Source organism: Phyllobates terribilis, unplaced genomic scaffold (assembly GCF_046119375.1).
Source record: "Phyllobates terribilis strain yellow unplaced genomic scaffold, ASM4611937v1 Scaffold_2__4_contigs__length_985480577, whole genome shotgun sequence".
NCBI classification, from domain to species: domain Eukaryota; kingdom Metazoa; phylum Chordata; class Amphibia; order Anura; family Dendrobatidae; genus Phyllobates; species Phyllobates terribilis.
This window is the reverse complement of record NW_027362762.1, coordinates 475957844-475974592: the sequence shown is the minus strand read 5'-3', so window position 1 is coordinate 475974592 and position 16749 is coordinate 475957844. Positions and strand designations below refer to the sequence as shown.

Below are 16749 nucleotides of genomic sequence, written 5' to 3'. Positions count from 1 at the left end.
ATGCCATTATCTAGATTTTTTTTGAATACTTGAATTTAATGATTTTGTCATTACTACTACATATTTATTTGTTCACGTTGTCATCTGATGATCGGGAATCAACTATAAAAAAAAAAAAAAACTGTTTTTACTAGAATCTTTGGGATGAAAATGTATAATTTGGTTGGGTTGACTAATACAACATTTTGTCTAGTGTAACCAATGATCATCTTTCATTTCATCTAACATTTTATAATTGGATTGCAATGGATTAAAAACATGTCATTATGGCTCTCAACTGAATGACAAAATGTTTCTATCCATTGTGACAAATATGTTTGAGCACACTTACTGTACTTTGCAGTATATCAAATTAATTTAGAAATTGTACATTAAAGTCAGTCAGGTATATATTCCTCATTGCAGAAAAGGAAAATAAGATTTGACAAGGAATATGGTCTCATTGAGGTTATCAAAGAAGACTTTGGAGAAGAAGATAAGGGAACATACACTGCGAAAGTGGTCGATGGAAAAGCATCAAACCAGTTCAGTATCGTCCTTACTGGAGAAGGTGAGAAAAGATTACGCCTTCTAATCATTATAATACATTAAAGAGATTATCCAGGTTTCTAACACAAATGGCCTATCTCAATATCACCACCGATCAGCTGTTTGAAGGGACTACCCCTTTGTTGTTATCCAGACTATAGAAAGACATAATTTTCATAGCAGTTTACCAGGGAGTCTAATCCTCCAGGGACAAGGTTACGTATCATTGATCCTGGCATACACAGCATGTAAAGTGCTGCAAAGCGGTAGTCGCGACTGAGCTGCTGTCCGGTTGCGCTTTGGCAATTTACGGACAATGGGTGTCCCAGTCCTAGTGTGCTGTTGGGTTTGGGATGCATCACACGCACTTGTAGGCTGCAGGCCTCCGCTGCCTCCAGGCTTCCGTCCACAGGAGCCGCCACACACAATGCATGGGACACCGAGTTCTTTGAAACAGTCAAACTTTTACTAAACAGTTCAAGTTCATCAGGTGGGTACAATTCAAATAGGTCACTACAATGCAGACTTCCTTCATCCTTAGCACAACTCCTCTTCTGTTCTCCCATGTGTTCATTCTGGACTACCCCCAAGCCCACTGACTCCATCAGCCCCAGGGATTCGTTGTCCACTCCGGCAGTGCATCTGGGACCAGCCTCCTGCCCCTCATGTAACTCCATGTCCACCGACCTCGTGATGTCAGAAGACCAGACCCGCTCCATGGTACCTGGCCTGAGCCCTAGGCTCCAGACACCGTTGGAATGTCCATCAGGGAACTCCATTTGGCTGCCCACTGCCCTAAATGTTTGGCCCATGCTGCCCCTAGAAACCCACCACCCCACCTGAACTTGAACCTACTCCACACTTCACTGTCTGACACTGAACTCCGTCTAACCAGGAAGTGCCCCTTTTCTTATCAGCACTACTGCCCACCCACTGAGCTAATCCTAACCTTAACCATTTCCTATCTACATGTTAACCTGTTCTATATCCTATGCTGTCCTAAGCATTATCCTTATGCTAAATCCACAATCCTTATGCTATATCCATATTATGCTCCAACACTTTACATACTGTGCATCACCATAATACATTACATCACATTACATTAGACATACGATACTTCACATATAAAACTGCAAGACAGTATTCACACAGTGCGTCTGTTGTCCTCATCGGCAGGAACACGGTAAGACGGTCCACATCCCTACACAACATCAGATGATGCAATTCTCCCCCAGACCCTCACTGAAGGACCAGACCTCATATGATATGTCCTAAAAGTGTAACCCAGTAGGGAATCACTGGAATTCCTGGTCAGCGAACAACCTCCAAGTGGTCTGCCCCTCCAATGGATGAGACCCTTGACCTCAGCCTTGTACACTGCCAGTGAAATTCTTCTTTCATAAACCTGGTTTGGCTTACTGCCTGACTTTTGTAAAATTTAGATGTGCTGAGAGGTTTAAGCAGTGGCTTAACTTGAAGTTCATGGGCACTAATGCAAAAGCTTTAACAGGGCTCCCAATTATTGCAAGTCACCAAAAGTAATAGTCTTTTCCTATGGGTCAAAGAGACCTTTTGGGCTCCCTAGTCTCCAGGGCCCAGGTGCAGTTGCAATGTCTGCACCTATTATAGTTACGCCTCTGGGTTTAAGAAGTAATACTCGGCATGGACCCGTGTAAGAAGCATGAGAGGAGTGGCATTCAGGTAGCCCCTCCTCACAGTTCCATGAAGGTAAGACTTCTTGAACTTCCACATCAGGTCAGAACCGTAAAAGAATCGGTCCTTAAGGATGCCACCAAGAGTCCAGACTTTCCTCCTCAGTAAACCTGATGGAGCCTTAATAGGAGGTCCATGGTCCTAAAAGTTTCACACCGCATCAAACTGTGATAAGCTTGGAAGAATATCCACATAATGGTAAAGAGGCAGGTGACCATGCACTACGCACTTTGGATGAGCGAGAAGGCTGATTTCATCCTTTATCTATACAGTATGAACCAACACACAGATCCCCTATATACAGCATGAGCTCCTACACAGCACCCTATATACAGTATGATCCCTCACACAGCCCCCCTGCATACACACCCCCCCCCATATACAGTATGGGTTCACACACAGCCCCCCTATACACATGAGCCCTCAGACAGCACCCCTATTGAGCCCACACACAGCTCCCTGTATGTACAGTATGAACCAATACACAGTCCCCCTATATACAGTATGAATCCACACACAGACCTCTAAATACAGCATGAGCCCCCACACAGCCCCACATATACAGCCTGAGCCCTGAGCCCCCCACATAGCCTCCTTATATACAGTATAAGCTCCCACATTGCCCCTCTATACAGTATGAGCCCCCACATAGCCCTCTTATATACAGACACACATCCCACACACATTTACACATATAAGAAAAAAACACATACTCACCTTGCTTCCGTTCCCCCGGCACTCTGCTCTGTCCTTACTGTGTGCACTGACCCAAAGCACAGCAGACACGATATAGTGACGTCATCGCGTCTGCTGTCTGTCGCACACGCTAAATGGTAGAAGGAGGAGCAGTGGCCTTCAGCTGTCTCGGTCCGCGGGCTGGACTGGAACAGCTAGAGGGCTGGATGAGGCCCACACTTTGTCCAGGTCTGCTGTATGGGATTGTCAGCACATAGCTTTTTTCAGCAGCCCCATAGAGAATAGATGGTGTGGCCGTCGAGCAGGCACACTGCCGGTTCATTCTAAAGGGAATAAAAGTGCACTATAGTGTCAATCAGTGGGGTTTCCAATGGTGATAACTTCTCTTCACTGGACAACCCCTTTAACCATTAAGATTCATAGGTTTGCACAGGTGCTGTAGGAAACGCTGAATTAATGCTATTTTTAAAGGGGTTAAGAGCAGAAAATGTGTTAAAATAATAAAAAAAAACATTACTCACATATTGAAACACCTGCTGGTCTAGCGTTACCTGTCAGCTTCCCAATCGCAAGTCAAGAGCCCCTCTTCCCCCAGCATCAAACATAATTCGCCCCCTCCCTTAGTGTAAGTCACTGCCACCCTAGCTACTGTGCTTACCCCCCTCCTAAAAGTGCAATGGCAATTTTCTTCCATCTTCAGTACATGTAAGTTTACTTTAACAGTCAATCTCTGCTGTGAGAAGAATGGTGCCATAAACTAGATTAAGGGTACCTAGAGTACAGAACAGTTCACGGACATTCCCTTCCAGTTCTACCCCCACTTAAATAACATAAGACCAATTACTACACATTTATGGGATATTCTGGATGATTGCATTTACTGTTTAAACAACTTAATAAATTATAATCACATTCAATGACCCCACAGGTCCTGTTCGGGCACTTACCTGGTAACCACTAGTCTGTGCTTCGTGGTCCTGTCCTAAACACAGTAGAAAAGGCCAATCACCGATCAAAGTGATGTAAAAATATATTACAAATTATGCAAAAGAAAGGGATATGACAAACTGCTGCAAACTGTTTGCAGCTATAAGAGGCTGCATGTTCTGTACAATTTGTAGTTTACTATACACAGTTTCACACAAAGTTTAGGCACAATGAGATTTGCTATACAGATTTTCTATGTATATATTAAATGTACTTTTATTTACAGACTTCGATAAGATTCTTGAGGAGTCTAAGAAGAAACGCAAACAATGGAAAAAGAAGAAAGGTGAAAAAAAAAGTTAAAGTTGCAACAATGGGGTCCATTTACTAATGCCATGTAATAGCTAGGAGACGTAAACTTAGTCCTGGCGTTCTGAAGATGCAACAAATGTATCGCAGTGCCACAAGCGGTATGATAGATTTGGTGCATCATGCTAGAAACTAGACTCTTTTACTTTAGAACATTCATGTGCATCAAAACACTGGCCCACGTCATTGAATGGAACCGGACATCAGAAAATTGCCTATTAAATTAATCTCAGGATCATGCAGGAAATTGCGTGATCATTACAATGATGTTTATAGCTAAGCTATGTGTGTAGTGATTGTGCTATAATTATCAAGTAAAAACTTTTCTCCATAAATGGGAAACCGTTATTCCGAGTCATCGGGGTGGTATGATATCCTGACCGTGTCATTATGTCAAGAGATGTCTTCTCCCTTTGACTGACCAGGTGAAGTCAGCACCAATGTCTTTGAAATCCAGTACAGACACTTGCATGATCCATGCTCATAATGCCGCTGTCATGCGCAGTGAGGTGTATACACCTCAGTCTTACCAAACTCACTGCGAATGACAACGGCGTTATGAGCAGGGCTGTGGAGTCGGTAAGACAAACCTCCGACTCCTCAATTTCCCGGACTCCCGACTCCGACTGGACAACTCCGACTCCACAGCCCTGCCTCACTCCTGAGCGTGTACTTAAGTGCAGCACAGATTCATCTCATCTAAAAGTCTAGACCCTTAGATCAGGAACAGAACAGACATTTATAGGACATTTCATAACTTTCCCAAATTCTTATGGAAACATTTACAGCACATACTGCATTGAACTACTGTACCAATTTATTATATATTTTCTGAGTCGGTCCATTTTATACCGACTCCACTAAAATGGACACCGACTCCGACTCCACCTCCAACTCCACAGCCCTGGTTATGAGCCCGGATCATGCAAGTGTCTGTACTGGATCTCAAAGACGTTGACCCTGACATAACCGGGCTGGAATAGTCAGTCAAAGGGAAAGGATGTCTCTTCACACCATGACTCGGTGACGCGGCCAGGATAACATACTGCCCCAATGCCTCAGGGTAACAGTTTTCCACTCATGGAGGAAAGTTGCTACTTGATAACATAGTAGCACAATCACTACACACATAGTTTAGCTAAAAACATCATTGCAATGATCAATAATTTCCTGCAGGAATCTGGGATAAGTTTAATAGGCAATTTTTTTATTTCAAATTCCCTTTAATAAATTGTCGCACAGTGTTTGATAAATCTCATGCATCTTAGATTTTGCACTTCTGTTGCTCCACTTTTTATGCCCCCCTATTCTTGACTGAGTATGTAACTTTTTATGCAATATTTTAAAACAGTAAAAATTACACAAAATAGATCATAAATGCCCCCCAAAGTATACAAAAACAGGAGCAACAACTCTAACTCTATGTTCACATCACATTTTTGCTACATGTCAGTGGATCTGTCAGGGCTTCCGTCTGACTTTAATAAAGCAGAAAGAGTCACTTAGTGCTTTGTCGGACCCATCTTGGGTTGTGTCCACTTTTTTGAGGCGGGCAAAAAGTGCAGTCAGCCATATTTTGTTCCTACCTCAAAAGTGGTACACATTGCCAAAAAGGCTATTAGACAGAGCACAAAGTGACTGCTTCATTATACTCAATGGCCCCGTCACCAGTTCTCCCTGTTTTCAGGGCTTCAGATGGAAGCTCTGATGGAGGCACTGACATGTGGCAAAAACGTGCTGTGAACATAATAAATATGCCCATTATATATTTTTTACTGATTAGTAAGCTATAAACAGTCACTTATAGCAGTTTCCTTATAACAGGACCGCATTTTGTGGAGCAGTTGGAGTGGAAGGTTACAGAAGACTGTCATGTTATAATAACATGCAAGGTATGTTCTATGATATCCTTAATATGTGGATTAAGGTTTAGAGCCAGGACTTTCCATAGATTCTTGAAAATATCTGGGGCTTGGACACACATATATTTGGAGAGGAATTTGTCACCTATATCCCTGATAATGGATCAACTAAAAACAGACCCTAGTGGCTCACTGTCATTGGGCTCAGACAGTTTTTATTAGGAACCCAGTGACACGGTAAAACAAATCTGGTTATAAAATATAGTATCAAAAAGGATTTAATAATACAATGGTGGATTTTTTGTATCACTTTCTGACAATTTTCATTCATGATGGTGGTGTAGTTTAGGGACCATCCACAGAGATGTACTTGATAAGTGGTTTTCCATAGTGAATAGTGATGTAAGAACTGTCCAAAGCCAATCTCTCATCTTCACTATTATTACTTTAGGTAGCAAAAATGTAAACTGTATTCAATAGTATCTGCTTTTATATAGATCTCATTAGTGAAGGAGTTATTAGCAGGAGAAAATAGCAGCTTGTATCTGTCAGCGTTCCTCATCTGTTGAGATCTCTCAGCCTCCCACCGCCTGTGCTCAGTTTTGTGACCTTGTAATCCATATCAAGGACCCAGGTCTTAAAATACTCCTAATACCATAGTCTGATATTAACCTGGTATGTTTCCGAACATGTGATGTAAATAATATGTTACATTAGATGTACCGTTCATACTTTTATATATGCGTTGTAGTAAAATAGACTTTGGTTAAATTTGCCTTTTTATTTAGGTGACAAATACTGAGAAAGACACAACTCTTAAATGGTCCTTTGAGAAGAAGTCACTTCCAAATGGGCAATATGATGGACAAAATGGATCAGGAACATTGGCTATCACAAAGGTAAACCCAATAATTTTCTCCATTTATTTTCCTATAGTATTTCAAAATCCTTCATAGAGGCTGTTTTTAAACATATTTCCAGTTATTATAATTAATAATACTGATATTTAGAATGATTTTTTTTTTTTGTAATAAGAGCTGCCACGTAATGTGTGTTGATATACACTAGAAAATTGTGATTGTCAAAATGCCAAAAATGTAAACAATTGATAAATAATAAATGAGAGAAAAGAGGACCTTGGTTATAAATTCTTCCACCATGATAAAGAACTAAGTATATAACAAAATCGTGCATGTTACAAAGTGTTCAATTTAGTTCTTACTCTGTTTAGTAAATAATTTAGTACTCTCCATTAAATAACATTTCTAAAGAATTCTATTTTTAAAACTCTGCATTCTACTTTACCTTTGGTATTCTTCCTGGAAATCAATAAATAAATTACCATGTGAAAACTTGGCACTACAGTTATCCTTGTTACTCCTATGGGACCCTACATTGTCGGTGCTGATGGTGGGACACGTGTTTGTGAGAAACCTACTATAAATACACCTAAACATAACAGTGTAGTGGCTATAAGCATTTCCAGGGTCACTCAGAATATATGTAACAAGAAGTCAAAATCTATATATTTTAATTAAACTGCATCTTTGGTATTAAAGTGCTATAATGTTCTTTCAACAGTTCACAAATGAAGAGAAAGGACATTACAAAGCTGTGGTGAAGGATAGCAGGGGAGAAGATATCAGTGACTTGGACCTTACTAAGGAAGGTAAGAACACAGAAAAGAAATTAATAATAAGGTTTTACACGGTGGCTTGATGAATTAAACACATGAATTGTCTAGCACAGGGTTCCCCAACTCCAGTCCTCAAGGCCCACCAACAGGTCATGTTTTCAGGATTTCCTTAGTATTACACAGGTGATAATTGCATCACCTGCACAGGCAATAATTCCATCACCTGTGCAATACTAAGGAAATCCTGAAAACATGACCTGTTGGTGGGCCTTGAGGACTGGAGTTGGGGAACCCTGGTCTAGCAGAACAAAATCATATTCCATGGTGTAAAAAATGTTATATAACATCTTTGTCCAAATGTTCCTGATGTCCCTAGACAAGGGGTGGGCAATTAATTGAGGAGCCACATAAAAGACTGTGTCTGTTGTGGAGGGCCGCACCAACCTGACAAACTTAATTCGATTTATTATTGTTTTATATTCACTTTCATCACTTAATATTGAGCAGAATTAAGTATGGTGACTCACTGCTATTGTTAATACATGTTATGATAGGGATTATTGTAACCTGTATTCTGATCTGTAGCAGCAAATCAACATCATATAATTCACTGCTTTTTATAAAGTTTATAAAAAGCAGTAAAACATACAGCCTCCTGGTATGCAGTCCTTGTACCTTGATCAACAGCACCCAACACAATATAATGCCCCCACAGTCCCCACACACTGTATGATGTCCCCACATAGTATGATGTCACCACACAGCCCCTAAAATAGTAAAATGTCACCTCAAACAGTATAATTTCCCCACAAAGCCACCTACATAGTATTATTTCTCCGCACAGCCTCACTACATAGTATGATGTGCCCACACAGACCCCGGCACATTGTTATGATCCCACCAATTCTCCACACAGTATGATGCTCCAATACAGCCACCACACAATGTATAATGTTCTCATACGGCCCCTTACACAGTATTATGTCCCAACACAGCCCCCTTACACAATATTATGTCCCCACACAGCCCCCTTCCACAGTATTATATCCCCACACAGCCCCCTTTATACAGTATTATGCCCCTACACAGCCCCATCAAACAGTATTATGTCACACACAGCCCTCATGCAGAATGATATCCCTTCACAACCCCCATGCACAGTATGATGTTCTCACACATCCCCAATGTGATGTATGATGTCTCCCACACAACCTGACTCCATGAGCAGTATGATGTCTCCCACACAATCCCAATGCGCAGTATGATGTTTCCCAACAGCCCCCATGCACAGTATGATGTCTCCCACATAGACCTCATGTGCAGTATGATGTCTCCCACACAGCCCCCATGGGCAGTATGATGTTTCCACACTTTGCCAATGTGCAGTATGATGTCTCCCACAAAGAACCCATGCGCAGTATGATGTCCCCCACACAGACCCCATGTGCAGTATGATGATTCCCAAACAGCTCCCATTGGCAGTAAGATGTAAAAAAACTAAAAAAATAAATACTCACCTCACCATGTTCCCTCGCAACTCCAGTCTGCTCTGTGTACTGAGTCACAGCTGACGCGATGTAGTGACGTAATCACGCCTTCTGCGCTTTCAGACACACAGGCTCAATGATGGAAGAAGGAGCCGTCAGCTCCCTGCTCCATCATTCATTTCACCTTTATCTAAATCCTGAGGATAAAGAAACTAGTGAAAGTAAAACGCCGGGTGGTGGGTGGCCGTGTGGTGCGGGACGCTACTGCATAAAGCCCTTTGGCTGTCCTGGTCCGCAGGACGCACCAGAAAAGCTAAACTGCCGCATGTGGCCCATGGGACACACTTTGCCCTATACCAATATGGAAATGCAGCTGCCAAGACCAGGAGAGGGGTGCTAAAACAAGGGCTCCAGGGCATATTTTAACAATAAGGTACAGTATATTAGTAAGTGCATTTCTTTTTCGCAGAACATATTGCCAACCTTTTCAAACACTACCGCGGTTATACCTAACAAATTAATTCAGTTTGCACTAGACACACCTTCTGCACTTATAAAATTACTGACCAGAATCCTTTTATAATAACATGGGCATCATAAATGTAAAGTTACGGTGCTAAAATGGAACTCTAGTTATTGGAGGCCCCCTTTTAGCTTCAGCACTTTCACTGAACTTTTGTCCACATCATATGTGTATATGGTGTACTTTGATTTTAGTTGTTACTAATACTATCTTAGCTATATTGTAGATGCAGTGTGGGGAGAGTGAAGGCAATATTTCCATATGCAGGAGAAGCCACACTTTTCTATTTGTTTGTTTTACTAGAAAGTGTAAAGGTCTTTTCTTTTTATATAACCGAAGGTTTTGAAGAAATATAGAAACGGTATTTCAGATTTCTTGGATTAGGTTATCTAGGACAGCAACGTTTAATATTGATGTTTAATCAAGTTGCATAGCATGTTAAATCCCCCTTAAACAGTAGATTAAATACAGCAGAAACTGCAGATTAGGGCAAAACCTTGCCAAGCATCTAATGTGTATGAGGGCCTCTCGACTAAGATTGGGCGGTTTGTAATTAAGCCGATGTGCTTGATTCTTCTTTTTCCCAACATCGCTTTAGACCGCCGGCCGATTCCCCTTACTCCCGCACCTGATAGACTAAAGTCAGCCGAACTTGCCTCTAACGTATGCGGACATTTAAGACAAGGAGTGAAGTCTGTGTTGGTCATCTCTTTACAGAGATATTTTGGCACTACACAACTACTGGTTAGGCGCATAGTAGCAGTCTAGCAGACAGACTATTTTTGATCATGATAGGTAAAAGATGTCTCTTTTTTTTCCCATTGACGGGATCAAGGAAGTAGTGTGAACAACTGTGTTTGAGCTTTTACTTTTATTCTCTATAGCAGTCAATTTAGGATGATTAAATATACTGATAGATGTAAAGATGTGTATGCACTTTAAGTTCATGTTTATATAAGTATGTATTGTTTCAGGCTTTCAAGATGTAATAAAGGAAATTTCGAGAATAAGTGGTAAGTATTCCCAAATTGGGCAAATGTAAAAAGGTTACATCTATGAGATATATGATAGACTTGCAGTGACATTTAACTGCATACTGGAAAGTGTGTACACAACAGATATGCATGTCATTAAAGAGGTCAGTCGTACTAATCCCCTATATTTATAACTTGCATGAAAATAGACTAGAATGATATTTGAGACCAGAGATGTATCATAGGGAATACAGAAACAGATGAAACACAGCTTCCACAGAAACCAACAAGAATCAATTTGAGGTGAATTTATTGGGGTTATCTCACAAAAAAATATTTGTCACCTATTCAGAGGATCACTGATCCATTGCTGTTGCTCTTAAAATCACTAGAACAGGGTCCAACCACAGTGAGAAGGGGACTGAATGGAGCCGCGGTCACACCTGCGCTCGGCAGCTCCATTGAATATATACGGTGCTGATGGGGACACTCCACTGTTTGGTAGTCGCATAGACATTGCATAGACCAGCAGTATGCAAGTGTGGCCATTAATCCATTCAAACCCCTTCTCACTGGTTGTACATTGAGGCGGAGTTGAGAGATCAGGACCCCACGTTCTAATGGTTGTAGAAGTCTCAGCTGTGATGACTCCAGTGATCATACATTTATCAACTATTCTGTGAGAAGGTGATAGTTTGGGGTTTTTTTTGTTCAAGATCTCCTTTAAAGAGAACCTATCACGTGAAAAAACACTATTAACCTGCAGATATGGGGTTAATCTGCAGGTTAATAGCATTCTGAACCTGCCCGGCATCTGCACTTAGATCCCTGCTGCCAGGAGGAAATTAACTTTATTCCCCCAGGCAGCATTCGGTTTCCAGTAATAGGGAAGGCACCTGGGTGGGTTCAGTCACCGCTCTGTGTATAGAAAGTGGATGCTGTAATCACACCCCTTTTATTGCAATTTCACCGCACTTGGAATTTTTTCCCATTTTCCAGTACCCTGTATGGTAAAATAAATAGTGCCTTTCAAAAGTACAACTCATCCTGCAAAAAACAAGACCTCACATGGCTATATTGATGAAAAATTAAAAAGTTATGGCTGTTGGAAGAGGGGGAGGAAAAACCGAAAGCGCAAAAACCGAAAATCGCAATGTCATGAAGGGGTTAAGTGTCTATACTATAATAATCATTATATATCCCTGATGCTTCTTTTTGCTAGATGGTAGATCAAAGGTTATTAGAGGGAATCTGTCAGTAGGATCAACCCTCCTAAGCCGTCTATATGTGATGTAGGTCATAGGAAGCTGAATAAAATAATACCTTGATATCTAAAATCTGATGTCTTATTCCAGAAAAAAATCAATATTTTTCTTAATATGCAAATGAACTGGTAAGATCTATGGGTCGGACACTGATCTGCATGAGAATCTGCTTCTACAGCTTATTTTAAATGAAAGGGGAAGTTACCAGTTTGAGACATGTAATGACTGACAGTCTGCTCTCCCTATCTCATTGCAAACCTATGTGTGATTTGTATAAGGTCAAGTTCACACATCGTGGATTTGTGGTGTGGATTCCACACTGCAAATATTCAGCAATTTACAGTACAATACAAGTAAATGTGTTTTTCGAAATCCCAATCACACACCACGGAAGGTAATTTGTATGAAAATGAAAGCATGGTGCAGATTTTTATTATTATGTGGATTTTAATTGTGGTTTTCACCATGTTCAGTGCTTAGTAAATGAGCAGGGAGAAATTCACAACCAAATCCGCAACTAAATCAACATGTGTTACTCGCATATATTTTCAGCAATGTGTGAACACTGCCTTAGGGTTCTAAATTCATTTTTAAAACTAAAAAGATACGAAAAAGATACGGTTGTTTTGGACATTGGTGTGTACATAAGTAATGCTATAGAAATTAGAATTATGCTCATCTTTGACAATGTGATCTATTAAGAATTCAAATTTGCCTTTATTACAACCATTTATTAAAAGCTATGTATATTTACTGTAAATGTCTGCTGTATAAACTGATTATTCTGTCTGTTGTTCTGTAAGCACTTTCTGCCTCTCCTCTAAAATGCCAAGGCACGGCTGAAGGGATTAAGATCTACAGTGATATGAAACAGTTCACGGACGTCATGAATCCAGTGTGGCACCACAAGTATGTCCTATCTCCACTTCAATGAATGATATATACTGTAGATGATTTACTCACTGACTTAGTGCTTGTATATACCAATAATATTATGTTACCTCCTAGATGGGGAATATGGACATGGGGATCTATGTATATATGTATACATCCCATCCAAATAGACAAGTATAAACAAAAAAAAAGTTTAATGGGTTGTCCACTACTAGGACAACCCCTTCTCAATCTCGATGTTTGACCCTGTTAAAATAAAAACACCTATACTCACCTCCCGTGCCAGCGCCGTTCCAATGGTGTCAGCACTTGTAATCCCAGGGCTCACGTGACATTGTTACCTAATGCAAGCCCTACACCCAATCAATGCCAGCTCCACTATTCCCGCATTTGGAAAAAGGAAGTCAGAGAGCAGCTGTAGCCCTGACTTCCTGTTGATGTTCTCCACCCAATTAGCACCAGCTCCACTGTCTGAAGGCAGGGACAGTGGAGCTGGCGCTAATTGGGTGCAGGGCTCGTGTGACATAACAACGTCACTTGAGCCCTGAGAATGCGAGTGCCAACACCACTGGGACGGCGCCAGCACAGGAGATGAGTATAGATGTTTTTATTTTAATGGGGGCAAACATTCAGATTGAGAAGGGGTTGTCAATGTAGTGGACAACCCCTCTTAACATATAGATTGTAAGCTTGTGAGCAAGGCCCTCATTGGGTCGGTTAAACTTTGTGTTGCTTTGTATTGTCTTTATTGTCTGTACATGTCCCAGCTTAGCTGCAGAATATGTTGGCGCTATATAAATAAAACTATTATTAACATAGACCATATCAAAATGTTAGAGCACGGGATATTTGACTCCAATAATGTCCAGACTAGCCATCACTGCTTTATATAGTTTGTCTATATAAGCAGACTACAAGGATACCATTCACAGTCACAGACTGACTCTAGCTGTGTACGCATGTTTAGTTTTCTATAATCACTATGTAATTTATGGTGACTTAATTGGCTGTTTAAATGAAACATTGCCATTTCTATCCACAGAACACAGAAAATGGCCTGTACAGAAAAGGTTAAATCTGGCAGCACAGAAAACCAAGTATGGCTTCAAATAAATAATCCTATGGACTCGGACCGGGGTCTATATACACTTGAACTGTTTGATGGTAAAGACATCCATAAAAGGACCCTTGACGTCAGTGGTAAAGGTAATAAATATCAAGACATGTTTCTGACTACCTGTATCCAAAAGACATAAGAAGACATCTTCAGGGGTTGTTGGAGGACCAATCTTCTGGTGCACACCACTCCCCTGCCTCCAAGCTTCCTGCTTTCTGGGTAATGGTGCACTCCTGAAGATTGACAGTTTGGACCAGCGGCAAGGCTGCGCCCCTAATCCAAACTGTGAGTTCTCCAATACTGCAGCCAGAGGCAGCTTTGCTTCTGCACCATGAGAGAAGTGCAGGGGGCTAAAGATGGCCAGAGACATCAAATCAGACAGCGTCACATAGCACTTTCAAGCTCTAATGCATAAAGCTGATAATACTGCAGAAGTGACTGGTAACCTAGCCATAGTAGAATAATAAAAAATCCCTCCACTTTTGTGAAAAAAGAGGATTTTTAATAAGAGACAAATTGTAAAGTTGCTTGTTTTTATAAGCACTTTGCAATTTTTACTTTTTATGTTGCCTTTAATGGCAAATGGTAGTTAGGGGCCTATTAAAGAAACACTCCCCATTAAGTTTCTATTCATTAAATGTGTGTATGTGCATGTAATGTAGTGTGAGTGTATTAATATACTCACCTACCGCTGCTCTCTCCGGTGTCCAGCGCCATCCTTCTCCTCTTCTGAGTAACGTCACCACTCTGCAAACTATCCGCGTGCGCTTTACAATGTAAGTTTATGGAGCGTCAGAACAAGGCCCCATAGGCTTTTATTGTAAAAAAGACTTTCAGCTCACGCATAAAGCATTGAGTGAGCCAGCTAGTCTAATGAGGGGTGACGTCACTGAGAAGTGAAGGAGAACAGCGCTGGACACCGGAGAGAGCAGCGGTAGGTGAGCATATTAATACACTCACACTACATTACATGCATATACTGTATATACACATTTAATGAATAAAACACTTAATGAGAGTGCTTCTTTAAAAGGTATTTAGTATACGAGGTCTTAAGGTTCTGTTATACCCATGATAACTGCCACCCATATGCAGGGGGGGGATTGAAAAGGCCACTGCCAGACACCAATGGCAGCATATTATCTCCAATGGGAACAAAGAATCAACCCCTTCCCATCAGAGGCAATTTTCATTTTATGTGCTTTCATTTTGTTCTCCTTTTTTTCCAAGAGCCGTAACTTTTTTAATTCTCCAATGACAAACCTGTATTAGGGCTTGTTTTTTTTATGTGTGCTGGCTTTAAAGAGTAACTGTCATTTTAATTGTATTTCATAAATCAATAGTACACATAAAAAGGAGAAACTTTGTCATATATCTTATCAGAGAAATCTGCTTCTTTCTCCTCCAGGACTGATCATTCATTCTCAAATTCTCAATTTAGGGGTAAAATCTGTATTCAGACTTACATTACTAAGATAGGAGATGACGGTTGCTAATAAGCTTATATGTAGATGGAAGAGAGGAAGAGGAAGGAAAAGCTCTGCCTCTTGTTCCCCTATCCTCCTTCTCCTTCCCCATTACCTGGATTCTCATCAATAGCAACTGCCACCTCCTATCTCAGTAATGTAAAATCTGTCTTCACTGAAAACAGATTTTACCCCTAAATTGAGAATTTTGAGAATGAATGATCAGTCCTAGAGGAGAAAGAAGCAGATTTCTCTGGTAAGATATATTACACAGTTGCTTATTTTCATGTGTACTATTGATTTATTATAATAATAATAATAATAATAATATTTTTTATTTATATAGCGCCAACATATTCCGCAGAACTTTACAATTAAGTAGGGATATATACAGACAATATAAACAGTACAATTTATCACATTTCAACAGTTACAGGAGGAGTGAGGGCCCTGCTCGTAAGCTTACAATCTACCGTATTTTTCGGACTATAAGACGCACTTTGGGGGAGCAGCAGCGGGGGATCAGCGGGGCACAGGAGGCAGCAGCCAACTACTGCAGCCTGCGCTGTGCCCGCTAATAAAGAAAATGAATATTCCCTGCTCCCCATGCTCATGGGCGTGAGGAGCAGGGAATATTCATTTTCCTTAATAGCCGGCACACTGTACCGCAGCGCGGCTCCTGCTGTGCTCTGCGGTCTGTGTGTCTGCTATTAAAGCTCATGAATATTCACTACAACACACTCCCATGGACTTTAGTGAGGGCAGTTTCAGTAGAGTGTGAGGAGGATTTATCAAATAAAGTTAAAACGACAGTTACGCTTTAAATGCTTTGCAATGCCTTTAATCTCTTTTTTGGGTAGGTGCATTTTTGTTTTATTTTCTTTACCGCATTTACCATATGGATTAAATAATCATGTATGTTGATTTATCAGAATTCTGTGGATGCAACAATTCCAAATATGTTTTAGTTTATTATTTTTAATTTCTATATTTTGGGATTAGGAAAAGTGAGGTGATTTAAACGTTCATTGTTATTTTTTTTAAATATTTCATTTTTTTTTATTTGTGGTCCTATTTAGAGAGCTGCAATAAGCTATAGACCCTCTTAGCAGCTGGAATAATATCTGGACTGTTGTCCTGACTCCTTTCTTGGTACCCCCTGCACAGCTTTCCTGCACTCTGACATGATTAGGGTACTTAGAGCATCTGGGTCATGCGTAGGCATCTTAGTAACAGGATTTTCCTAAAGCAGCTTATAAAAAAAATTGGGACCGTGATCTGGGGAAACA

General features: G+C 40.6%; 1 protein-coding gene across 3 annotated transcripts in view; it reads left to right on the top strand.

Moving 5' to 3' along the window:
- Window positions 1-16749, top strand: part of MYOM3 (myomesin 3) — a 184388-nt gene that overhangs the window by 160338 nt on the left and 7301 nt on the right. For all 3 annotated transcript variants that reach the window (XM_073665800.1, XM_073665795.1, XM_073665788.1), the window contains 8 exons: window positions 406-550; window positions 4154-4213; window positions 6061-6128; window positions 6887-6997; window positions 7680-7767; window positions 10719-10757; window positions 12787-12892; window positions 13920-14083. In XM_073665800.1, the coding sequence (XP_073521901.1) occupies window positions 406-550; window positions 4154-4213; window positions 6061-6128; window positions 6887-6997; window positions 7680-7767; window positions 10719-10757; window positions 12787-12892; window positions 13920-14083 (781 nt within the window). The remainder of the gene's footprint in view (window positions 1-405; window positions 551-4153; window positions 4214-6060; window positions 6129-6886; window positions 6998-7679; window positions 7768-10718; window positions 10758-12786; window positions 12893-13919; window positions 14084-16749) is intronic.